Source organism: Chelonoidis abingdonii, chromosome 6, assembly GCF_003597395.2.
Source record: "Chelonoidis abingdonii isolate Lonesome George chromosome 6, CheloAbing_2.0, whole genome shotgun sequence".
Classification (NCBI taxonomy): domain Eukaryota; kingdom Metazoa; phylum Chordata; order Testudines; family Testudinidae; genus Chelonoidis; species Chelonoidis abingdonii.
Genome location: NC_133774.1, coordinates 47,146,512 through 47,167,992, shown reverse-complemented (window position 1 = coordinate 47,167,992; position 21,481 = coordinate 47,146,512). Strand labels below are relative to the sequence as shown.

The 21,481-nt window shown below is 39.8% G+C and overlaps 1 protein-coding gene across 2 annotated transcripts in view; it reads right to left on the bottom strand.

Moving 5' to 3' along the window:
• Window positions 1-21,481, bottom strand: part of AP3B1 (adaptor related protein complex 3 subunit beta 1) — a 275,539-nt gene that overhangs the window by 70,766 nt on the left and 183,292 nt on the right. For both annotated transcript variants that reach the window (XM_075066996.1, XM_075066997.1), the window contains exons 21-22: window positions 20,733-20,805; window positions 19,523-19,629 (exon numbers count right to left, since the gene is read on the bottom strand). In XM_075066996.1, the coding sequence (XP_074923097.1) occupies window positions 19,523-19,629; window positions 20,733-20,805 (180 nt within the window). The remainder of the gene's footprint in view (window positions 1-19,522; window positions 19,630-20,732; window positions 20,806-21,481) is intronic.

The following is a 21,481-nucleotide window of genomic DNA, read 5'->3' as shown; positions in this document are numbered from 1 at the left end:
CACAGCTATTATTTTTAGCATATTCACTCGAAGAGTGCTAGCATGATTACATCTACTTAAACTTGGAATCAAAGCTCCAGTTCCAAGTGTAGACATAACCTATGGCAATGGCTAATACTTGCTGATAGAGATACAGACCTGATAGATATAGCTATATATCTCACAGTAATTTACCAAAGTGAGCAAGCATCATTATCCTCATTTTACAGACAGGAAAACTAAGAGATTGTTACTTTCTCTAAATCACACGGCAAGTAGACAGAATCAACAATAGAACCCATGCTCCATATGTACCCCATTACCCTTCTTCCTCACATGAGTCAGTCACACCTAATCATCTGCGCAGAGCTGTATTTTGGGTGACCTGCACAGGAGGCTGCTTCCTTTTTGCAATATAAGATCTGATTACACTTTTCTCTTGCTTCATACTTACAAATTTTTCTAGATATCTTACTGATATTAATAGGATATTTGTAAAATTCATTTAAATTAGTCTTTATACTAATCAGACTGAAATTGCTGGTGCAACATATAAAAGTAGGGGAACACTGGAACTACTCAAACATCTCCTCAGGAAACGAAAAAGGAAACAACAGTGAAGGGCTCAATGAAGACCACTGTTCAATGTGCAGCTGTGATCAAAACTCAAGCAAGATGTTAGAATGTATAAATACTGGGATGTAGAATACTACAAAATTATTATAATGCCATTACATAAATCAGTGGCACACCCTTTGCTAGAATACTGTTTGCAATACTGGTCATCCCATCTCAAAAAGTATTTCCCAAGGTTAAAGGGGTTCAGAGAAAGGCAATAAGAATGAACACAGGAAGAGCCCTGCGCAGATTCAAAAACGTGGATCTGCATCCAATCCACATCTGCCAGGATCAACCCACAATCCGACCCATGATCTGCTAGCCATCTTTTATCTGTATCTGCATCAGCACCTGCAGCAGAAAGCCATCTCACAAGGACTAGTGACAGGAAGGAGAGCGGGGAAAAGAGTGAGGGAGCGGGGGGGGGGAGGGAGGGAGGGAGGGTCTTGCAGGGAAGAGGCAGTGCGAGTGTGGGAACTGGGGGTAAAAGGTAGCATGGGGGCAGGATCTCGAGGAGAAAGGGCAGTGCAGAGGGAGGGCTGGGGCGAATGGGCGTTGCATCACATGCTGTTCCTGGGCGCTTGTGAGCAACAGCACATGGCAGTAGTAGTGCGTGTTGCTTCACAGCGGGGTGGAGGGATGAGGCACTGGCGCCCTGCCTGCTCCAATCCCTGTGACCAGGAGCCAGCAGGTCGGGCCTGGGACTGGGAGCGCGGCCAGTGCTGCCGGGCCATGATGGGGATGCTGAGACTGCCCAGAGGGCTTGAGCTGCTGGACAGGAAGCGGCTCGGCGAGCAGGCACTGGACAGCCCTGGCTCTGACCTGCCACCGAGCCCCTGCCACTGGCCACCAGCGTGTGTGGATACGCACATCTGTGAATGTGGATATCCGTGGATATGAAGCAGATAGCCGCAGATTTTCAGGGTTCTAAACAAAGGCATGGAAAAACTGTCATACAAAAAGATTGAAAAGATCAGGACTGTTTACCTTGGAAAGAAGACAAATAAGATGGGACATGTTAAAAGTATATAAAACAATGAATGATATTAAGGCAGGTAGATAGGTCATTAGCTTCTGTTCTCCTAATTTCATAATGAGGGGCCATTCAACACTGATTAAAAAGAAATGCTTTTTATAAAATACATAATTAGACCATGGAAGTCATTGCCACAGGATATCATTGAGGTAAAAAAATTAGCAAGATTCAAAGGAGTGGACATTTATATGGATAACAAGAATATTAGAAGTTATAATGGTTAATACTAACAACGTTTGGAAGGGATCTCTTTCAAGATTCAGGATTTAAATGAGCCTCTAATTATTAGAGATTAGAATGAGACCCATAGAAACTTCCTAGTGCCCATGGCACATCTTCCTGCTATGGACTGCCATGGGCACTAGGATGGTTTCCCTTGATAGGCCACCTCGAGTGAGAATTTCTGGACAAATGCAGAACAAAACCAGTGACATACCTGAGGTACACTGATGATATTTTCATCCTCTGGATAGAGAACCTAACTACTGTCTCAGATTTCAAAAACAACTTCAGCAACAGCCACCCATCCACCCTACTTTCTAGTACACTTCCATATCAGCATAAATTTCCTGGTCAGCACTATCAGCTTCAGCAATGGAACCCTAAAGATAACTAATATATGAGAAACTCTCAGATCACTCACGTTCACCAATTCAGTAATCACTCCAATACATCTGTAATCTACAGCCAGGAACTCATACCACAGAACACACTCAGAGGAGAAATTCCAGGATACATACCTGAACACACTTAAAACTGCCTCCACTAAACAAGGACATTCCACCAGAGAAGCAGAGCACATCATGGAACGGGCCACACAAATACCCATTCAAAACATGAAAAAAAAACCAAACCACCTCCAACTGCATACCCTTTGATGTCCCCTATCACCCCACATTGGAACCTGCACAAGGTGGCATTACACAATTGCAACACATCCTCAATGGGGACCATATCTTGAAACAAATCTTTCCCAAACACCCTCTTCTGGCCTTCAGACAACTCAACTTAAATCATCAGAAGCAAGCTCCTCAAAGACCAGCATTCACCAACTCAAAGTGGCACCAGCCCCTGCCATAACAGATATAAAACCTGCAGACATATTTCCATTGCAACAATGATCCATACCTCCACAAAACACCTTTCAAGATACACAGATCCTTCACTTATCTATCGCTACATGTGGTATAACTCAACCACAGGACTATAAATACTTCAACAACAACTATGTTAGTGAAATGAGACAATCACTACGTTCTTGAATGAACTTGCACAGAAAAATTATAAAACATCAAAACACCATATCACCTGTGGGTGAACACTATCATAAAACTATCACCCCACATTTGACCTTTCAATCCTCATCCTCAAAGGAAACCTGCACAACACCTTCAAAAGACAAGCCTGGGAACTTAAATCCATAACTCTGCTAGACACCAAAAATCATGGTCTTAATAAAGACACTGGATTTATAGCTGAGTACAACAATCTGTAACCCACTAACCCTCCTTTGTCCTACAACTGTAGAGGTGTTAACTACCCACTTCACCTTGAATGGTCCCTTGCAACATGTGTTAACTTCTTATATGTTCAGTCTTACCTTTAGCTGCGACAACATGTACCTTTCCCAGACCTAAAGAAGAGCTCTATGTAAGCTTAAAAGCTTGTCTCTTTCACCAACAGAAATTGGTCCAATAAAAGATATTAACTCATCCACCTTGTGTCTCTAAAGAACCACTCTAAAACCTTTACAAAATCAGTTTTAACCAACTCTGCCAATAATGTACACACATATGGCATATTATCAATGGCCTGTGCAGACAAAGTAATTCGATTGGATAGCCAAAATTTTGAGTTGTATAATTATCATCCTAAGGCAATACTAGCATGGCTCTGAATGTAGTAATCAAAATATTAAAATACCCTGTCAAATGTGCTCCTACTGTTAAAAGAATTCTAAAATAGTACTGTACTCAGGGATTCCATGTTTACTATTTCTCAATTGTTTCCATATCAAGTGAGCTAAATTTACAAATGAAAGGGTTCAGTTCCATAGGTGATTCACAAGCCAGAAGAGAGATTCCTACTCACTCTCCCATACCTATGTTAGTGCTGGTAGCAGAAAATAAAACAGTAAATGTTTATTTTTAACAGTTGTTGTTAAAGTACAATACACTGACTATATCCAGAGAGAAGATCTGGTAAGTAAAGCGGTGCCACTTGTACATAGCCCCTTTCTGTTCATAGCCATACTGAAGTATGGCTAATAATCAGCTTCAGGGTGTGTAGTTATTGAATCAAATATACTTATTTTTCTATTTTCAGTTCAATACTAAGAACTTTAGAATCCCCAATTGAAATCAAACAACAAAAATTGTGTTAAACATTAAGAACAAGCACAATGGGTGACAAAAGCATATGTAGTTTACCTAGAACACATTCTAGAATAAACTAAATGTGTGTTTCCTTGAATAAGCATTTGTGACATATCCAGACTAGAACTTACAACTTCTTAGTTCTCTTGAGTTAATTATCATCAACTTTAATTATCACAGGACTGTAAACTCCAGACTTCATATCCTCTGATTTCTCTGATCTGTCTTTCTTCCCTCCTGGAATTTGTTCTTTTCTTTGTACTCAACGAACTCTTATTTTCCAGTATCCCCCCATTTATCAACTCTCAAAGTTGTGTCATCCTCTCTAATTCCTAGAATTAGCTCTCTAGTGCATTCACTACCACACTTGTTTCTCATGCTGCTAGGAACATTTGGAGAAATGTCCACAGCTACACCAACCTGCCTTCATTTCAAGTCCATTCTGTTTTTTCTCAACTCTGACTTTTCTTTACTTCTAATATACAATAGGCATTTGTATTGACAATTCTCACACTTCTGTTTCACTCTCTCCTTAACATACACTTTCCAGAACCTCTGCTCTGCCCATCATATTTCCAATTATTTCAAATATACACTGAGACACTGTCCAGCAAGAGCGTTCATCCTCCTCTGACTTCTCCTATAAGTTCATCCTCTCCTACTTCATCCTAGTTCTCATCCCCTTCAGTTGTCTCCCTATACCATGAACTTATCACCTTCCTACTCGTTCTCGTTTCATGTTCTTCCTTTATATGGAAAAGCCTTCTTCAAATCAACTTGCATTTCCATCTACTATCTTCTTCCTCCCTTTTACCTCCAAAATCTTAATGTGCCACTTACATCTGCTGCCTAAACTCGTCTCCAACTTCTTCATCTTTGCCTATCTGAATTTTCTCCATTTCAATTAACTAGAATTGTATTCCTCATTCACAACAAAATTCTCCTCCTAACAAAACCAAGATGGTATTTCCTCCTCCTCCATGATTGCTACTCCTTTCTTATTTAGTGTAGACAATATGGCCAGGACTGTACAAAAACAAGAACAGACTTTGCCTTGAAAAGTTTACAATCTAAAAGCCATACACTGAGAAATTGAGAGATCTTTTTCCTTACCACCCTTCTTACACAGACGATCAGTCCCCCTGATCATCTGTGCTTCTTCTATTTTCTCTGTTGCTTCTTCTATTTGCTCCCCACTCCATCTCCTCTAGTGGTTTCTCTTCCTCCAAACTACTGGCATTCTTCCATGTTCTGTCTTCTGTCCCCTCCTTTTCTTCCTCTGTACCCTCCCTTTGGGTAACCACATTCACTCACATTATCTCCAGCTACCTCTTATGCTAAAAAGTTTCCAGATCTCTTTTTGTTCCTCAACTTCTCTGCAGTCTTACATCTTCATCCGTCTATCACACATTTGCTCTTAAATGTTCCTCCACCATTTCAAAAATCAAACTCTTCAAACAGAATGCATTTTTTCTTCTCATTCCCTTCCCATTCATATCGATTCTTTTCTCACCAGCCACTACTTTCCTCAACTTCTAGGCTCATGAACTGTCTTCTTTGACAGTTACCCTGTCTTTTGCTAACCTGTCCTCTCATCCCCAGACAGCAACAAAATGCACCCTTTCTTCAAACGTTCCACTGCTCAAACATTTTTCTTACTTTGGTTACCTCAAATACTGACTTACTAAAGCCGCCACCTTTTCTGACTCCCCACTGCACATCTCTCCATTCTTGTCACAGTTGCTAAACCACATTCCCTGCTCACTACTTCACAATGTTTCACTTCGTATACCATCTTGCCCCATTTGTGTGAACGAATGGTACAGCTAGATTCTTGCTGGAACGTATCAAGGAAGACTACGCCAGGCTGGGGAAGACACTTAAGGAAATCGAGGCTCAGGCAGTGGTGCTATAAGGATGGCTTTGGGATGTATGGCCACTGGGAGGCATTCATGGACAGAGGACTGTTCTCTCGGGATGGACTTCACCTGAGTGAGGAAGGAAATAGACTTCTAGGATGCAGGCTGGAACAATTGATTAAGAGAGCTTTAAAGCAGGAATTGAGGGGAGATGATTGGGAGATGTCCAGGTAATCTCCATGCCAGATTTTAACATTGAGAGGGAAGAAAACGAAACAAGAAAGGATACAGCGGTGGGTAGGAGAATGGACATACGGAGGAAGGGTACTGTAGATACCATTCTAACAGGGGATACTTGTGATAGAATGTCTGGGCCTAATCGTGTAAAGAATGTAAGCAAAGCCAAATAGCAAGAATTAAGATGTTTGTACATCAATGCGAGGAGCCTACGTAACAAAATAGAGGAACTAGAGTTACTGGTGCAGGAAGTGAAACTGGATATTATAGGGATAACAGAAACATGGTGGAATAGCAGTCATGACTGGAGTACAGGTACTGAAGAGTATGTGCTGTTTAGGAAAGACAGAAATAAAGGCAAAGGTAGTGGAGTAGCATTGTATATCAATGACGAGGTTAACTGCAAAGAAATAAGAAGTGATGGAATGGATAAGACAGAGTCCGCCTGGGCAAAAATCACATTGGGGAAGAAAGCTACTAGAGCCTCCTGAGATAGTGTTTGGGGTGTGCTATAGACCACCAGGATCGGATATGGATATGGACAGAGACCTTTTTAATGTTTTTAATGAAGTAAATACTAATAGGAATTGTGTGATCATGGGAGACTAACTTCCAGATATAGACTGGAGGACAAGTGCTAGTAATAATAGGGCTCAGATTTTCCTAGATGCGATAGCTGATGGATTCCTTCACCAAGTAGTTGCTGAAACAACAAGAGGGGATTGCCATTTTAGATTTGGTTTTTGGTGAGTAGTGAGGACGCTCATAGAAGAAATGGTTGTAGGACCTGGACATGTTGCCGTTTCGAGTGATCATGAGCTAATTCAGTTTAAACTGAATGGAAGATAAACAAAAAATAGATCTGTTGACTAGGGTTTTGATTTTCAAAAGGGCTAACCTTTAAAATTAAGGAATTAGTTAGGGAAGTGGATTGGACTGGAAGAACTTGTAGATCTAAAGGTGGAGGAGGCCTGGAATTACTGTCAGGTCAAGTCAAAGTTGCTAGAAACTATCAGAAGCCTTGCATCCCAATTAAAGGGGAAAAAAGTCATTAGGCAGGAGTTGTAGACCAAGTGCATGCAAGCATCTCAGGAGTGTGATTTAAGAAAAAGCAGAAGCTACAAGGAGTGGAAGATGGGAGTGATCAGCAAAGGAAAGCTACTTTATTGAAGTCAGAACATGTAGGGATAAAAAGTAGAGGAAAGGCCAAAAGCCATGTATGAGTTCGGACTTGCAAAGGGAATTAAAAACAATAGTAAAAGGTTCATAATCCCATATAAATAAGAAGAAAACAAAGAAAGAAGACAGTGGGCTCGCTAAACAGTGAGATGGAAGTGGAGGTTAAGGTATAATCTAGGCTTTGGACCCGATATCTAAATAAATACTTTTGCCTCGCGTTCTTTAATGGAGGGGTAATGAGGAGCTTAGGATATGAGTTAGTGATGAAAATTGGAATGAGGATATGGAGTAGATATTACCACATCCGAGGTAGAAGCCAAACTCAAACACTTAATGGGAACTAAATGTCAAGGGGGCCCAGATAATCGTTCATCCAAGAATTATTAAAGAACCGGCACATGAATTGCAACCCATTAGCAAGAAAATTTTTAATGAATCTGTAAACTCAGGGTTGTACCCGTATTGACTGAGGGAATTGCTAACATAGTTCCTATCTTTAAGAAAGAGGAAAAAAAAAAAGTGATCCAGTGTATCTACAGGCCTTGTTAGTTTGACATCTGTAGAATGCAATGGTCTGGAGAAAAATTTTGAAGGAAAAAGTTAGTCAAGGAACAATTGGGCAATCATACATTGACCTCAAAAATAACAACATTGGTTTTACAAAAGGTAGATTCATACCCTTAAACCCAACCTGATTCTCCTTTCTTTGAGAAGGTAACAGATTTTTTTAGACAAAGAAATGCAGCATGAATCTAATTTACCTCGATTTCAGTAAGGCATTTGATTATGGTTCCATCACGGGCGAATTATTAACTAAAGTGGGGAATAAGATGGGAACATATAGAAAATTGAAGAAATGTAAGGAGAGAGAGACACAAGATCATCGGAAGTGTGTAGCGAGGAGGTTCTAGTGGAAGTCTCAGGGAGGTTTGGGCCAATCTTTTTAGACCTGCACAAAAAATGGAGGTGCTAATAATTGGCGGTGAACAACGGAGGATTGCAATACAAGAAGACAGATATGCATACAGGAAAGCGGGATGACTTTAGGACTGAGATACTAACAGACGAAATCTAATAGTGAAAAGGAATTAATAGCATTAGGGATTTTAACAACAAGAAGTTGTTATAAACTGGAAAATAATGGAAGTAACAGAGGAGGAGAAGGACCTCGGAGTATTGGTTGATGGGATCCAAAACAGGATTTGGACTATTGAGGGTGCCAGTGTGATTGCTGTGAAAGAAGCTAATTGCAGTCTTGGGATGCATCAGGCGAGGTATTAAATCCAGCAGAGATAAGGAGGTCTTAGTACTGTTTATACAAGGCCTGGTGAGACTCTATCTGGAATATGTGTGCATTTCTGGTCTCCCATGTTTAAGAAGGATTGAATTCAAACTGGAACAGGTACAGGAAGGGCTACTTAGGATGATCTAGTCTTATGAATGGACTCAAAGAGTCTTGACTGTTTGGCTTACCAAAGAAGCTGAGGGGAGATACTGATTGCTCTTACAATATCGGTAGAACAAACACCGGGAGGGGGGAATTATTTAAGCTCCGTAGTACCAATGTGAACAGGAACAATGGATATTCAACTGGACATCAGGGAAGTTTAGACTTGAATTGAGTAGTTTTCTAACCATCATGAGGAGTAACTTCTGAACAGCCTTCAAGGGAAGCGTGGGGCAAAAAGCACTTTGGCTTCTAAAAATAAGCTTGATAAGCTTATGGAGGGTTGTTATAATGAGATTGGTCTTTGACTATTAGCAGTAAATATGCCCAGTGGCTTGTTGTGATGTGTGTTGGTTTTGGGGGTGGGATCCGATTATTACAAGAGAATTCTTTCTGGGTGTTCGCTGTGGGTTCTTTGTCCAATGGCTCAGGGTTTAGATGATCAACTTTTGGGATCAGGAAGGAATTTCCTCCAGGGCAGACCTGGCAGAGTCTGGAGGTTTTCGCCTTCCTCTGCAGGGTGCGGCATGGGTTCACTTGCTGGAGATTCTCTGCACCTTCAAGTCTTTAAACCATAATTTGGGGACCAGTGGCTCAGAACAGGCTGATACGGAGTGATTGGGTGAGATTACTGTAGTTTCTGCGTTGTGCAAGAGGTCAGACCAGATAATCATAATGTCTCATGGACTTTAAGGAAGAAGCGGACCACGAGTCATTTATGTTCATGTTCAATCTTGTCCTCCTAACCATTTTGACTATTCCATGTTGCTTTCAGTCATCTTTCCTTTATGTTCCTTTTCATTTTCTGTTCTCATTAGTTGGGTTGCTTGCATTGTCTGCCAAGTTTACCAACTCACCACTTCTCCACATGAGTCTTTCCTATGCTGATCTCACTCAGTATTGATTCTCCATACATATTAACTAAAACAGTTTGTCTGGAAGTGTACCATATCTTGACTGTAACTCATGAAGGAAAAGACAAACTTTCTCTTTCTGTTAAAAGCCATTTCACTTACTATATAAATTTTAGTTATATAACTAACACTCCATCAAGTCAGGAATATCCCATTCTTGGGTAAGCTGTATTGTACAAAGCTTCCAAGTGATATACCCAGTGTCACAGAATGTCGGTGCAGAGTCAGTTTAGAATCCAGGAGTTTTTATCTTCTCTAACAATGAGACAGTGGTATCTATGGCCGCTCCCTTCCCTGAACCAAACTATATCTATCTATATCTATATCTACACACACACACACACAATCAGTTGAAACAAAGGAGCTACAGAACAGACAAAGGAGGGTGTTAACTATAGCAGTTTCTACTCAAAGCAACCTTGTTTTCGTAGGTTTAAAGAGATCCTTAGCATTATTGTAACAAATGTATTGTATTTATACTGTATTTATACTGTACTTTCTCTAAATTCATAGCAGCAAACATTATTGAAACAGGCTTTATTGATAGGTTTTATAAGGCTGTATCCAATTACAGTGCTGAATTATTTGAATAATAGACTGATATAATCCAAGATAAAAGGCTGCTACATTTCTTTGCTATGAGGGTCATATAGTGTACTTATCTATTTTACACCCTGCTCTCCATTCCCTGATAATAAATTAATTTCTTAAGTGTTAGTGTGGCATGTACCCTACAGTTAAATTCATCCTCCCTCTGACTGAAGGAAAAAAGTTCTCTGAAGTGTTACAATTATACTTGGGATTCAGAATTAATTCTCGCAAATTAAAATCGAAATACTATGTTAAAAAGAAAAACTCATCCAACACAATGCCTAGAAAGTTATTTTATTTTACTTTCTTTTAGGAAAGTGGCTGGTAGTTTGGATAATAGATTACCACAATTATATAACCAACTGTACAGTGGATTCTACAATATTCTCCAATTTATTTGAACACAACAGTTACATACAGCATTTCATTTTCATTGCCTCCTAAATCACAAAACAACTCCCATAAAAGTCAGTGAGGGAACGAATACACAGATTGGCAGACAGAATTGGGCCTGATAAGCATTCTCTATAAATACTTTTAAAGTATCTTATTTATTGTTATTTGACTTCCATTCGTGCAAAACTGTCAACTGCAGACTATCTCTTCGCACAAGTTAAGACGACCTGTTGGAATGATGTGCAAGAAATGCATTACTCTAAACACACTGTAGTCCCGCCACACTGCATCACAAAGCTGCAGAGAGATGTTTGAGGTAGATTGCATAGAGGTATAGATTTCAATTTTGTCATGCTCAGACTTTGTTGATCTTCTGCCCTTCCCTCTCTCAAAACTAATCTGATATGCGAGAGCTACTTATTGTACTCTTCCCCTGCAGTTACTGACAAGTAGGGGATGCCAGAATTAGAAACCAAGAAAAAAAGCTTGGCTCCCTATTCTGTCCATGTTTCAGGAACAGTTGAATAGAACAGAACTGTGCAGTATTTCATCCTTTGTTTACCCTCCACTATTTACCTCTTCCATCTGATCATCCCCCTATCTTTTGATGCCTCTGATTCACTGTTGCTCCTCTCCCTATTGCCCCAGGCCACTGATGAGCTCATCTACAAAGTGAAGCAAATTGTTAGTATTTTTCACTTTGACTTGGAGCCAGCGGTGGAGACAGCATCAGAGAATTTTTTTTTTTTTTTAATTACAATTCTACAGCTACAGGTATTCAAGGCATAACAAATACATGACTGTCTCAAAGAATGTATTGTGACAAAATTATCTTGAATCTTGACTTTTAGTAAAAGTCACGGACAGGTCATGGGCAAAAAAGAAAAATTCACAGAAACCATGACTTGTCCATTACTTTTACTAAAAATATCCAGGACAAAATGGGGATCTGCAGATCCTCACATCACCTGAAGGGGGGCAACTGCACAAGGGTTAGGAGCCACTTGCAGCAGCTGGTGGCTGCAGGGTACCCTTTAGGGAAAGAGGTGGAGTGGAGGGAGGGTCTCGGGCTGAGCAAGATTTGGGGGTCCCCAAATTTTTTTTAAATCAAAATGGGGGTCCTCTGATTGCTAAACTTTGAGAACCACTGATCTAAAGTATGTATAGCTGATTATTAGCATGCAGCTTTGGAGCAAACACGGGTAAGGAATGGTGTCCCTAGCCTCCGTTTGTCAGAGGGTGGAGATGGATAGCAGGAGAGAGATCATTTGATCATTACTTGTAAGATTCACTCTCTCTGGGGACCTAGCATTAGCCACTGTTGGTAGACAGGATACTGGGCTAAATGGACCTTTGGTTGACCCGGTATGGCCGTTCTTATGTAAACTGATCAACTGATTAATATGAAACTCAGACACTATTTTGATGGTAATCCAGCATCTGGTCTAAGAGCATCTTGTCTTTTTGAAAAATAGTAAATACTGGATCAGCCATCAGAGCAGATAATTTGCTCACTCTTCTGGCTGATGTTAAAGCAATAATAAATACTGTTTTAATAGACAAATAAAATAAAGAATACTCTGCAAAGGGTTAAAAAGGTGGTTTCATAAGCATAGATAAAAGCAAATTAATACCCCCGATCTCTCAAAATGGGACACACAATCCCTTCATAAATCTTTTAACTGTATCTATTATCGGTCAACATATGATAAGCTGAAAGAGCTGCCAAGTGAATTCTTAAGCAAGAATCAGATCACTCTTCAGTTTTCACATGCATTAAATACTACGGAATTCAGGGAAGAGAACTGGTAATTGGAGAATTAGATTTTTCCCGCATCCAATAAATAAATTAAGTCCTTTTCAAGAAACAACACTTCCTTGTAGATTAGTTCAAAATTAGCTCCGTTCAAGAAAACCAATGTGGGACAGAACTATTCAAGATTAGTCAAAGTCCAATAACCAGGCCACCAAATGAGGACACTGAGGCTATAGATGAAGGATCCCACCCTGCTGCTGCAACAACAGGTCTGGAAACAAAGGAAGATGTTTGAAAACTCCAAATGACAGCTGAAACAGGTCCATGTATCACTGCTGTCTTGGCCAAACTGGGGCATCGAGATCAACCTTGCCCTTTCCAAGCATCGTCTTTGCCGCTTTCTAAATTAATGGAAAGTGGGAGGAAGTTTACAGAAGCCCCCTTCCCCAATGCAGCAGGAAAGTGTCCAAGATTAATTGAATGCCCGTGGCTACTTTTGAACAGAAGAGATGGGACTTTTTGTTGAACCTGGTTGCACACAAGTCTACACCAGTAAATCCAAACTGGAAAAATCTTTTGTACCACTTGATCCTTCAGAGACCATTTGTGCATTTGAGAACTGTTCACGCTGAGCCAATTTGCCAGATGGTGAAGATGGATTGAACAAGACACCTCTGAGAACAATTGGCCTGTCTGTCCATCACATCAACAAAATTTAGAACATCCTGAGGCATGGTTACTAACATCTGAAGACTGTCTAGACTGGGTCTATAAACTTGACACACCCAAAGCTGCATCAAGCTCATTCTGAGATGAGCAAATAGAGTAACATAAGTGGTTGCTGCCATAAGGTCCATGAGATCCAAAAAAAAACAAAAACCACTTTCGGTTTGACAGAGTCAAACCTCTCAACAGACTGCTTTATCTTCAGAAATCTTTCTTCAGTAGCTCTTCCTGCTACTGAGTCCAGTATAGAGCCTGTTAAATGAATTATCTGAGTTGGGTAGAGATTTGACTTTTTGATGTTCAGAAGCAGCCCCAAATCAATAAGGAGGAAGATTATAAAGATGATGTGAAGTAGCAGATTGACATGTGAAGAGGATTTTAACAGCCACTCATCTAAATATGGGCAAACAAAACTACCCTGTTTTCTTAGATGTGCTGCTATGATGGAAAAGCTCTTTGTAAAGATTCTTAGTGCTGTACACAGGCCCATATAGTAGAACTTTGTACTGAAAATGTCTCTGTACCGCTACAAAATGTAGATACTTCTGATAAGTTGGCTGGATAGAAATATGGACATATGCATCCTTTAAATCAAGAGTGTTGAACTAATCATTAATTGAAAGTGAGGAAATTACTGAATTTATGGTTAGCTTTTGAAACCAGAACTTCTCCAAGATGTGATGCAGATGTATAATCCATGTAAGTGTGCATGTGCCCAATGCATCAGAACTAGAGAGCTTAACCTAGCAGTACCTGTTGGGGAGGTGTTCACGTCTCCTGACCTTATACGGCCAGGGAGGGGCTAAGGATGATACCGCCCTGATCCTCGTCAGTTCCTTCACACTGAACATCAGGAGCAGAGACTCCAATGCAGGGGGGATGGATGGTGGGTCGATTGTGGAATACAAATCTGCACCAGACTGAGAGAACAATAGTTACAGTAAGTAACTGTTTTCTTCTTCAAGTATTCCACGCAGGTGTCTCAAGCAGTATTTGCAGGAGGTGGGGCCCCAAGTCTATTTAAAAAAAGATCTCCTTCCCACAGTTTGCATCTTAGCATGAAGGATAATGCATAGCGGTTCACAAATATATGTACAGAGGATCAAGTGGCAGCCTTGCAAATGCCTCAAATGGGAACATCTCTTAGAAATGCAATCAGCATCACCTAGGACAGGAGTCGGCAATCTTTCAGAAGTGGTGCGCCGAGTCTTCATTTATTCACACTAATTTAAGGTTTCACATGTCAGTAATATATTTTAACGTTTTTAGAAGGTTTCTTTCTATAAGTCTTTAATATATAACTAAATTATTGTTGTATGTAAAATAAAATAAGGTTTTTTAAATGTTTAAGAAGCTTCATTTAAAATTAAATTAAAATGCAGAGTCCCCCAGACCAGTGGCCAGGACTTGGGCAGTGTGAGTCCCACTGAAAATCAGCTCAGTTGCTGCCTTCGACACACATGCCATAGGTTGCCTACCCCTGACCTAGACTCTCACAGAACAGCAGGGGAAGTGAGGTGGAATGTAGTCTGAGCAACTTCATATGCTGTCATGATACAGGAGGTTATCCACCTGGAGATCATCTAGAAAGAGATTGCTTGACCCTCCATTAGGTCAGCATGACACAATCAGATGAGGTGAGGATGGAAAGGGTTTTTTAGTCATATCCAGGCAGAAAGCTAGACATTACCTCACATTCATCATGTGAAGATGCCACTCCTCTTGGATTGAACCAGCTTGGGGGGATGAGGTGGGAACACAGGTAGATACAACTGAACTGATAGACTACATTAGGCAAAAATTTAAGCTGCTGCTGCAAGGTCACTTTGTCTTTGGGAAACCTACATGTAAGGGAGAGTCTGCCATCCAAGCCTGAAACTCACAAACACCTTGCAGATGTTATCACCACAAAGAAAGCAGTTTTCTGACACAAAAGGGAGAAGGAAGAAGTTGCCAGAAGCTCAAACAGAGACCTGCTGTGATCTTGAAAGGTCCGACAGGCATTGTAGATGCCACAGAAGCTTCCTGTTCTGACCACAGCTCTTGAACTTTCAGCAGCCACAGGTGGGCTCCCCAACCCATTAAGGAGGCATCTGTGAAAACAGTCCTGGTTGGCAGAGACCAAGTGAAGGGAATGCCATGGCACACATTGCCCTGAACTGTCCACCATCGTAAGGAATCCAGGCTCAGTGGAGGAATTTAGATCAGACTGTCCAAGGGATGGTAATTCAGACAATATGAGTTCAGCCACATCTGAAGAGGATGTAGCTGCAACCTGGCGAATTGGACTACCTGTATGCAAGCAGCCATATGACCCAGCAACCTCAGGCATATTCAGGCTGTAGTTGAGGGTTAAGATTGTAATTCCAAAGAAGGGTGACAAATTGTCTGGAACTCAGTTGGCAGAAATGCAACCTAACTTGATGCTTTGAAATAGGACCAGTGTTGACTTCCTGGCTGTTCAGGATCAAACTGAATGCCAGACAACCCACAAAGTAATGGACTGCAGAGCATTCTCAGAAGGAGACTAAGCAGAGGCAACATCCATTTGTTGATCAGTTGACAAATCTGAATCAAAGATTATAACCATGTGATCCAGCTCAAAAAGAGCTCTCTCATCCTTGTCGTCAGGCACACCATCTGAGCAGCAGCTGGATTCAGTGAAACTGGATCTGAAGATTCCACCACCAATGAATTTTTGTTAAGTCAGGACATCGCTTCTCCATCCATGAGGTGGATAACTCAAAACCTTCTGAGGCCGAGCTCAATAAGACCCTGGAGTCCAGGACTACCAGTCTCTCCAATACTTGGGATCTAAGAACGTATCCATAGGAGAAGGTACAAACTGACCAAAAGATTGAGGAAACCAGATTTCAGTGGTACAAAACTGGATGGTTCAGGCCTTTTAACTCTTCCTCTGTCCTCCTTTAAGTGAGGACTAGCTATGGATCTCAGTGAGATAACAATAGCACCGGAGGATGAATTGACATCAAAGGTGAGAATCTGCTTGGTGAACTTGGAGCAATCTTAGGAAGAGGATGACAAAGATGGAACCAGAAAAAGACTTTCAGTATCCTCTTCTCTACCCCTCTTTTAAGTCAAAGAGATGCAGATCTACAACCTGACAAAGCTTCTCTTTTGCTTTCCCCATAGATCTCTTGCTTGGATCAACTCAGAAGCTGAACAGTGAACATCAGCAACCAGATTGGAGGACAGCACAGAAACAGGAACAGACAATGGTGCTGTTTCTGCAAATTTAAAAAGCAGTGGATCTGAAAAGAGATTAAGCTTCACACTCCTCAGCTAAGATTGATCATGGAACTGGCTTAAGTTTCAGGGTTAGAAGTGCAAGGCCATGTCTGAATCAGATGGATCCAATAAATCTGATCCATGGGATCTGGCACTGCTAACAGTGCCTATCTTCTCTCTTGTCTTTGGAACTGACACAGTGATCCTAGGCTTCTTAGTTGCCAACTGTACAGACAGTGTTTTTAATGCATAATATGGGAGACTCCCAATGGAAAAGAACCAGAACTGAGAAAGATCCTGATCCTCTGGATCCTTTAGGCACCACAGTCTTGCAAGAAAAGGTGACTGGAACTGAAATAGGCCTCAGTTTTTGGATCTGATGATGTTCCGGAACCCAAAGATTTAGCTGCAAGGGCCTCTTTAAGCAGGAACACTTGCTGTTCGGTCTCTCTTTACGTGCTCTGAGTGTAAGGTCCAGCAAATAGAACACCCAGCAGAAAAACAGCCTTCTCTGAGTCACTTATAGCAGTGGTTCTCAACTTTTCCAGACTACTGTACCCCTTTCAGGAGTCTGATTTGTCTTGCATACTCTAAATTTTACCTCACTTAAAAACTACTTGCTTACAAACCAGACATAAAAATACAAAAGTGTCAGCACACTATTACTGAAGAGTTGCTTACTTTCTCATTCTGTCTGTATGAAATTTTAGTGTGTACTCAATTTGCTAGTGCTTTTTATGAAGCCAGTTGTAAAACTAGGCAAATATCTAGATGAACTGAGGTACCCCCTGCAAGAGAACCACTGACTTACGACATCTAACATGGTCTTCTGACACCAGGAAGACAGTTTTGCATGAAATACATCTTTTAGAACCCAATTTCTTCTTCTTCAGTTCTGCTATCACATGGAAATTGTCCCCTGTATCAATATATGGAACTTTGCAAGTATTTATTAAATATATTTTCTCTCAACATAAACATATTTTTAAGATTAAATACTGAAAAGTAACAAAAAGGGAAATTTCTTAAAGGGAAATTTCAAATAATGAGACTGAAGGAAGGAGAATGGGAGATTGGTTTTAACTTACATAGGGCTTAAATATTTTTTGTAGGTCAACTGAAAAAAGATGTAATACTGCAGTTATTTACTATAAGAGAAAGAATGGTACTGCAGCTAAAATACAGGGCTGGTTATCAAAAGTTCTGATTTCTATTTCACAGTTTCCTATAAGACTTCTTATGGATTCTTGGACAAGTCAAAACTGCCTTCGAATCTCAGCTACACCTAACTGTAAAATGGGAATTCCACCTCCACCTCACAAGGATATTGGGAGGCTTAATTAACTTCTATAGATTTGCCATCTTCCATTGGAATGTGCTGACAACAAAGCGTGAACAAAGAAGAGACGAGATAAAATATTGAAATGAAAAAAACCAGCCAGCTAACCAACGATGCTTCCTCAACACACTGGAATTAATAAACCTGAATTAACTCAGTACATGTTGCAAGAAAAACATCAAAGGCCTGATCCAACTTTTATTGAGTCCAGTGGGAACTGGATTGGATCTTAATGAAGAATCAGAAAAAAGAAATAGAAGTACTTGACACTAACAGTATAAAAGGGCATTCCAAAACTAACATGCATTAGTAACAAAACAGAAAAAGATATGAAACCAATTATGTGAAATACACTCTTATTTTTTATTTGGAAAACACGCATACAGTTACTGCCCATTATAGACATCTGTAGCTTACTGAACGATTTAATGCTTAAAAATACTTGGGGTCTTCTCTACACAGCATATTGATCAGCATAACTATTCCAGAATGACTATTCCAGAATATCTTGTCTGGTATAATTTAGCTATTCCAGAATAACTCCGTGTGGATACTCTATTCTGGAAGAGAGTCACTTTTATTTTGGATCAGTGGCCACATGGCAGAGTTATTCCAGAACTGTGGCAGCAGAATACTTATTCTGGAAAGCTAGGTCAAGTCAATTTCCCTGTGTAGACAAGTCCTAAATGAGAACAACAGGACAAACGTAACAGCTCTGGTGTTAAGGGAAAGAGTCACTGAATCCTAGTGGCTTCTCTCTGTGTTGCAGAAAAGTTGGACAAAGAAGGTCAATACACTTTCTTATCACTAGCAGAAGATACAATTCAATGGCCTTACAGCATTGTAGCTGCAGAGTCCAAACCCTACCATGGGCAAGTCACAGTTTACAATGGTGCAGTACATCTACACCAGCACTTGCACTGACGTAACTATACTGATAGCTACAACTCCCATTATATAGAAGACCCAACCCCAGGGAGGTGAAGTGACACACATTACGTAGCTACAGTGATGTCATGCCAGCTTTGGCTGCATAAGCACAAGAAGATGCTGCCCTGTTACCTTTCACAAAGTAAGTTGTCACTTGTATGGACTTATAATTATATAAGGTCTTGGATAGGGATAATGGGCACTGGCACCATCATTTTATAGTAAATTTATACACTTTCCACTTTTAACATTTTCTGTGTCTGTACTCTTTGTAGCCATCCCAAACTGTCTATATCTGAAAGTAGTCAATTTTTAGTTTTGCTTCCTTTCATGGTAAGAGGAGTTGGTGGAAGAAATACTGGTAAAGCATCAGGCTGAGAAATAGTAAGCCCACATGTTTTTATTCGGTGTTATCTGTGTAAATGTTTTCGTATCTTGGCAATTTGTTTTTCCTTTCTTCCTGGACCCAGCATCAAGCAATTATTTCTAGTTTCTAATTTTTAGAAACATTTTCACTGGATTTGTGCATGTTTGGTTCTGATTTGTAAGTGTGTAAGTTTCCGTGGGGTTGGAAAGAAAGTCAAGTTGGAGGGAAGGACTGAGCAAGAGCCCATATTTAAAATAGTTGTACAATACCAAGTGAAGGCAGCCATTTTAAATGTTCATTATTCATACCTTCCTTTCCCCAGCTTTCCAATTGCCACAAATATAGATCAGGAAAAGTTGTTCAATTTGTCTACAGATTCTAGACTGAGAAATTGCAACATCCTTTAAAAAGTACCTGTTACGGTACTTTCATCAATGACGTCCCCAGAAACACATGAAACAACTAAACTGAGTGGGATTTGTTCTTGTTTAGTTGGGGTTTTGGGGGGAAAAAAGATTACTTACATCAATGACTGATGACCTTGACAAGCTTAAACCCTCTAGGTCAGCAACTAAACTTGGAGAGAGAATAGCTGGAGTGGGAACTGCTACAGGAGTTGACACAGGATTGACTGCAGGAAAAGAACAGTTGATAAAAGTGGATTTAACAATTTTTTAAAATGAAATACATTGTTAAAGGCAATTAAATACTTCAATTAACAGCATGTATGCTAACTTAGCATCTTGATTTAGCTGAGTTATGCTCAAGCACTTTTTAAAATTTAGGAAGATACTAAGCTGGTATATCTCAGAAGATAATGGTAAACTCCCAAGGTGAAATTCATGTCTACCAAAAAGTCTGAACTTAATGTAAAGTGCTTTGAAGAATGACTGTGGGAGTCCAACAGAAATTAAGAAAATGGCATAAATCGATTTTACTGATTTTATTAAGTCATATGTTCAATACAACTTCCTTTTCTAAACTGATACAACAGTCTTTTGTTCCTTCTCCCCATTGCTACTCTCATACTCTTCCTCTGTATTTCATACTCATTACTTCTGTACTACCTGTAGAGTGCCATATACATTCATGGTGTTTGAAAAATTAAAGACAATAGACCTAAATCTTTTAAAAATTCCACATGCATGCCTCTCATTGATGCAAATATGACTTCTGTATGCATTTCACTTTCAGGAACGAGTCTGAAAATAAGACATATAATCCTAAAGAATCCACACTACAGAATTTAGATAGGAAAACAGTTCCAGATCTTTCCATCTTTTTTCAGTACTGCCTTGTTTTCTGGTCTTCAAATTTTAATTCTTAATGTCTTCTCTATCGTAGTTGAATTAGCTGCCATACTGACTAAATCAATACATCCTAAGGAATGCCTAAGGTACACCTGAGGCAATAAGTCCACTTGAGTGGTAAATGAAATCACAACACACAAAAAAAACGCAAGTTTCACATATTAGCACATTTAAAAGGATACTTTCTAACAGAATTCTAAACTTGACAAAGCACACATTTCAAATTACACATTTAAAAGAGCAAGTATGTGATTTTACTAACATCTATATGTGTGCCAGTTAATTGGTATGATAAATGAACAGGATCATTACTTCAGCCATTTAAAATGTATGGAAATTATTAGGAATTTATCTTGTTGACATGAAAGATTCTTTAAGAATGTGATCAAAGAAATAAATAATGCTATATAACCAAATTACTTACAATCATCCAAGTCTAGTAGGGACACATCTTGTTTAGTAGAAGCTTTTTTCTCTGGTACTGCCATTTCTTTTCTCTGTCAAAATATAAGAATACTTCATTTTTCCCATGTCAATAAAGAGATTCTTCAACACTTTTATAATAGCAAAGAATATTTTCTTTGCTTTAAAAGAAAAAATATACCCATTTTGCTCTGCTAAGCATTCTGAGAGTTCACCTTGTGAGAAGAATTTTCTACCATGGATAAACTGAACTGTATTCCACAAAAAAACTTGTTAGTTAAAATGAACATTTCTGAGGCCCCTACTAAGCTTGTTTTACTATTTAGTATTCAAATAAAACTTCTAGGGAGAGACTGAACCTTTCAGGATTTTCTAAAGAGGATGCAAATGCAAAATCTGGTGAAACCACCCCTTTAGAAAGTAAACCAATTTTAATCTCTGACCCCACAAATTCATCCAAATGAATGCAAAATTATCATTTGTACTGAAGTGGCGCATATAAGACCCAGGCATGGACCACTGATCCAATACAGGCACTGTGCAAACAATAAAAAGATGATCCCTGCCAGCAGGAATTACAGATTTAATCTTGAAATTTGTGGATGATGCACATATTGGTAATGTGGTAGATAATGACAGGGCAGTCATACCAAGCAATCCAGACTGAATGGACCTTACTTACAGAGCAAACAAAATGTGTTTTAATACAGCCACATCTAAAGACAGAAAGCAGGCCATAGCTTCAGAATG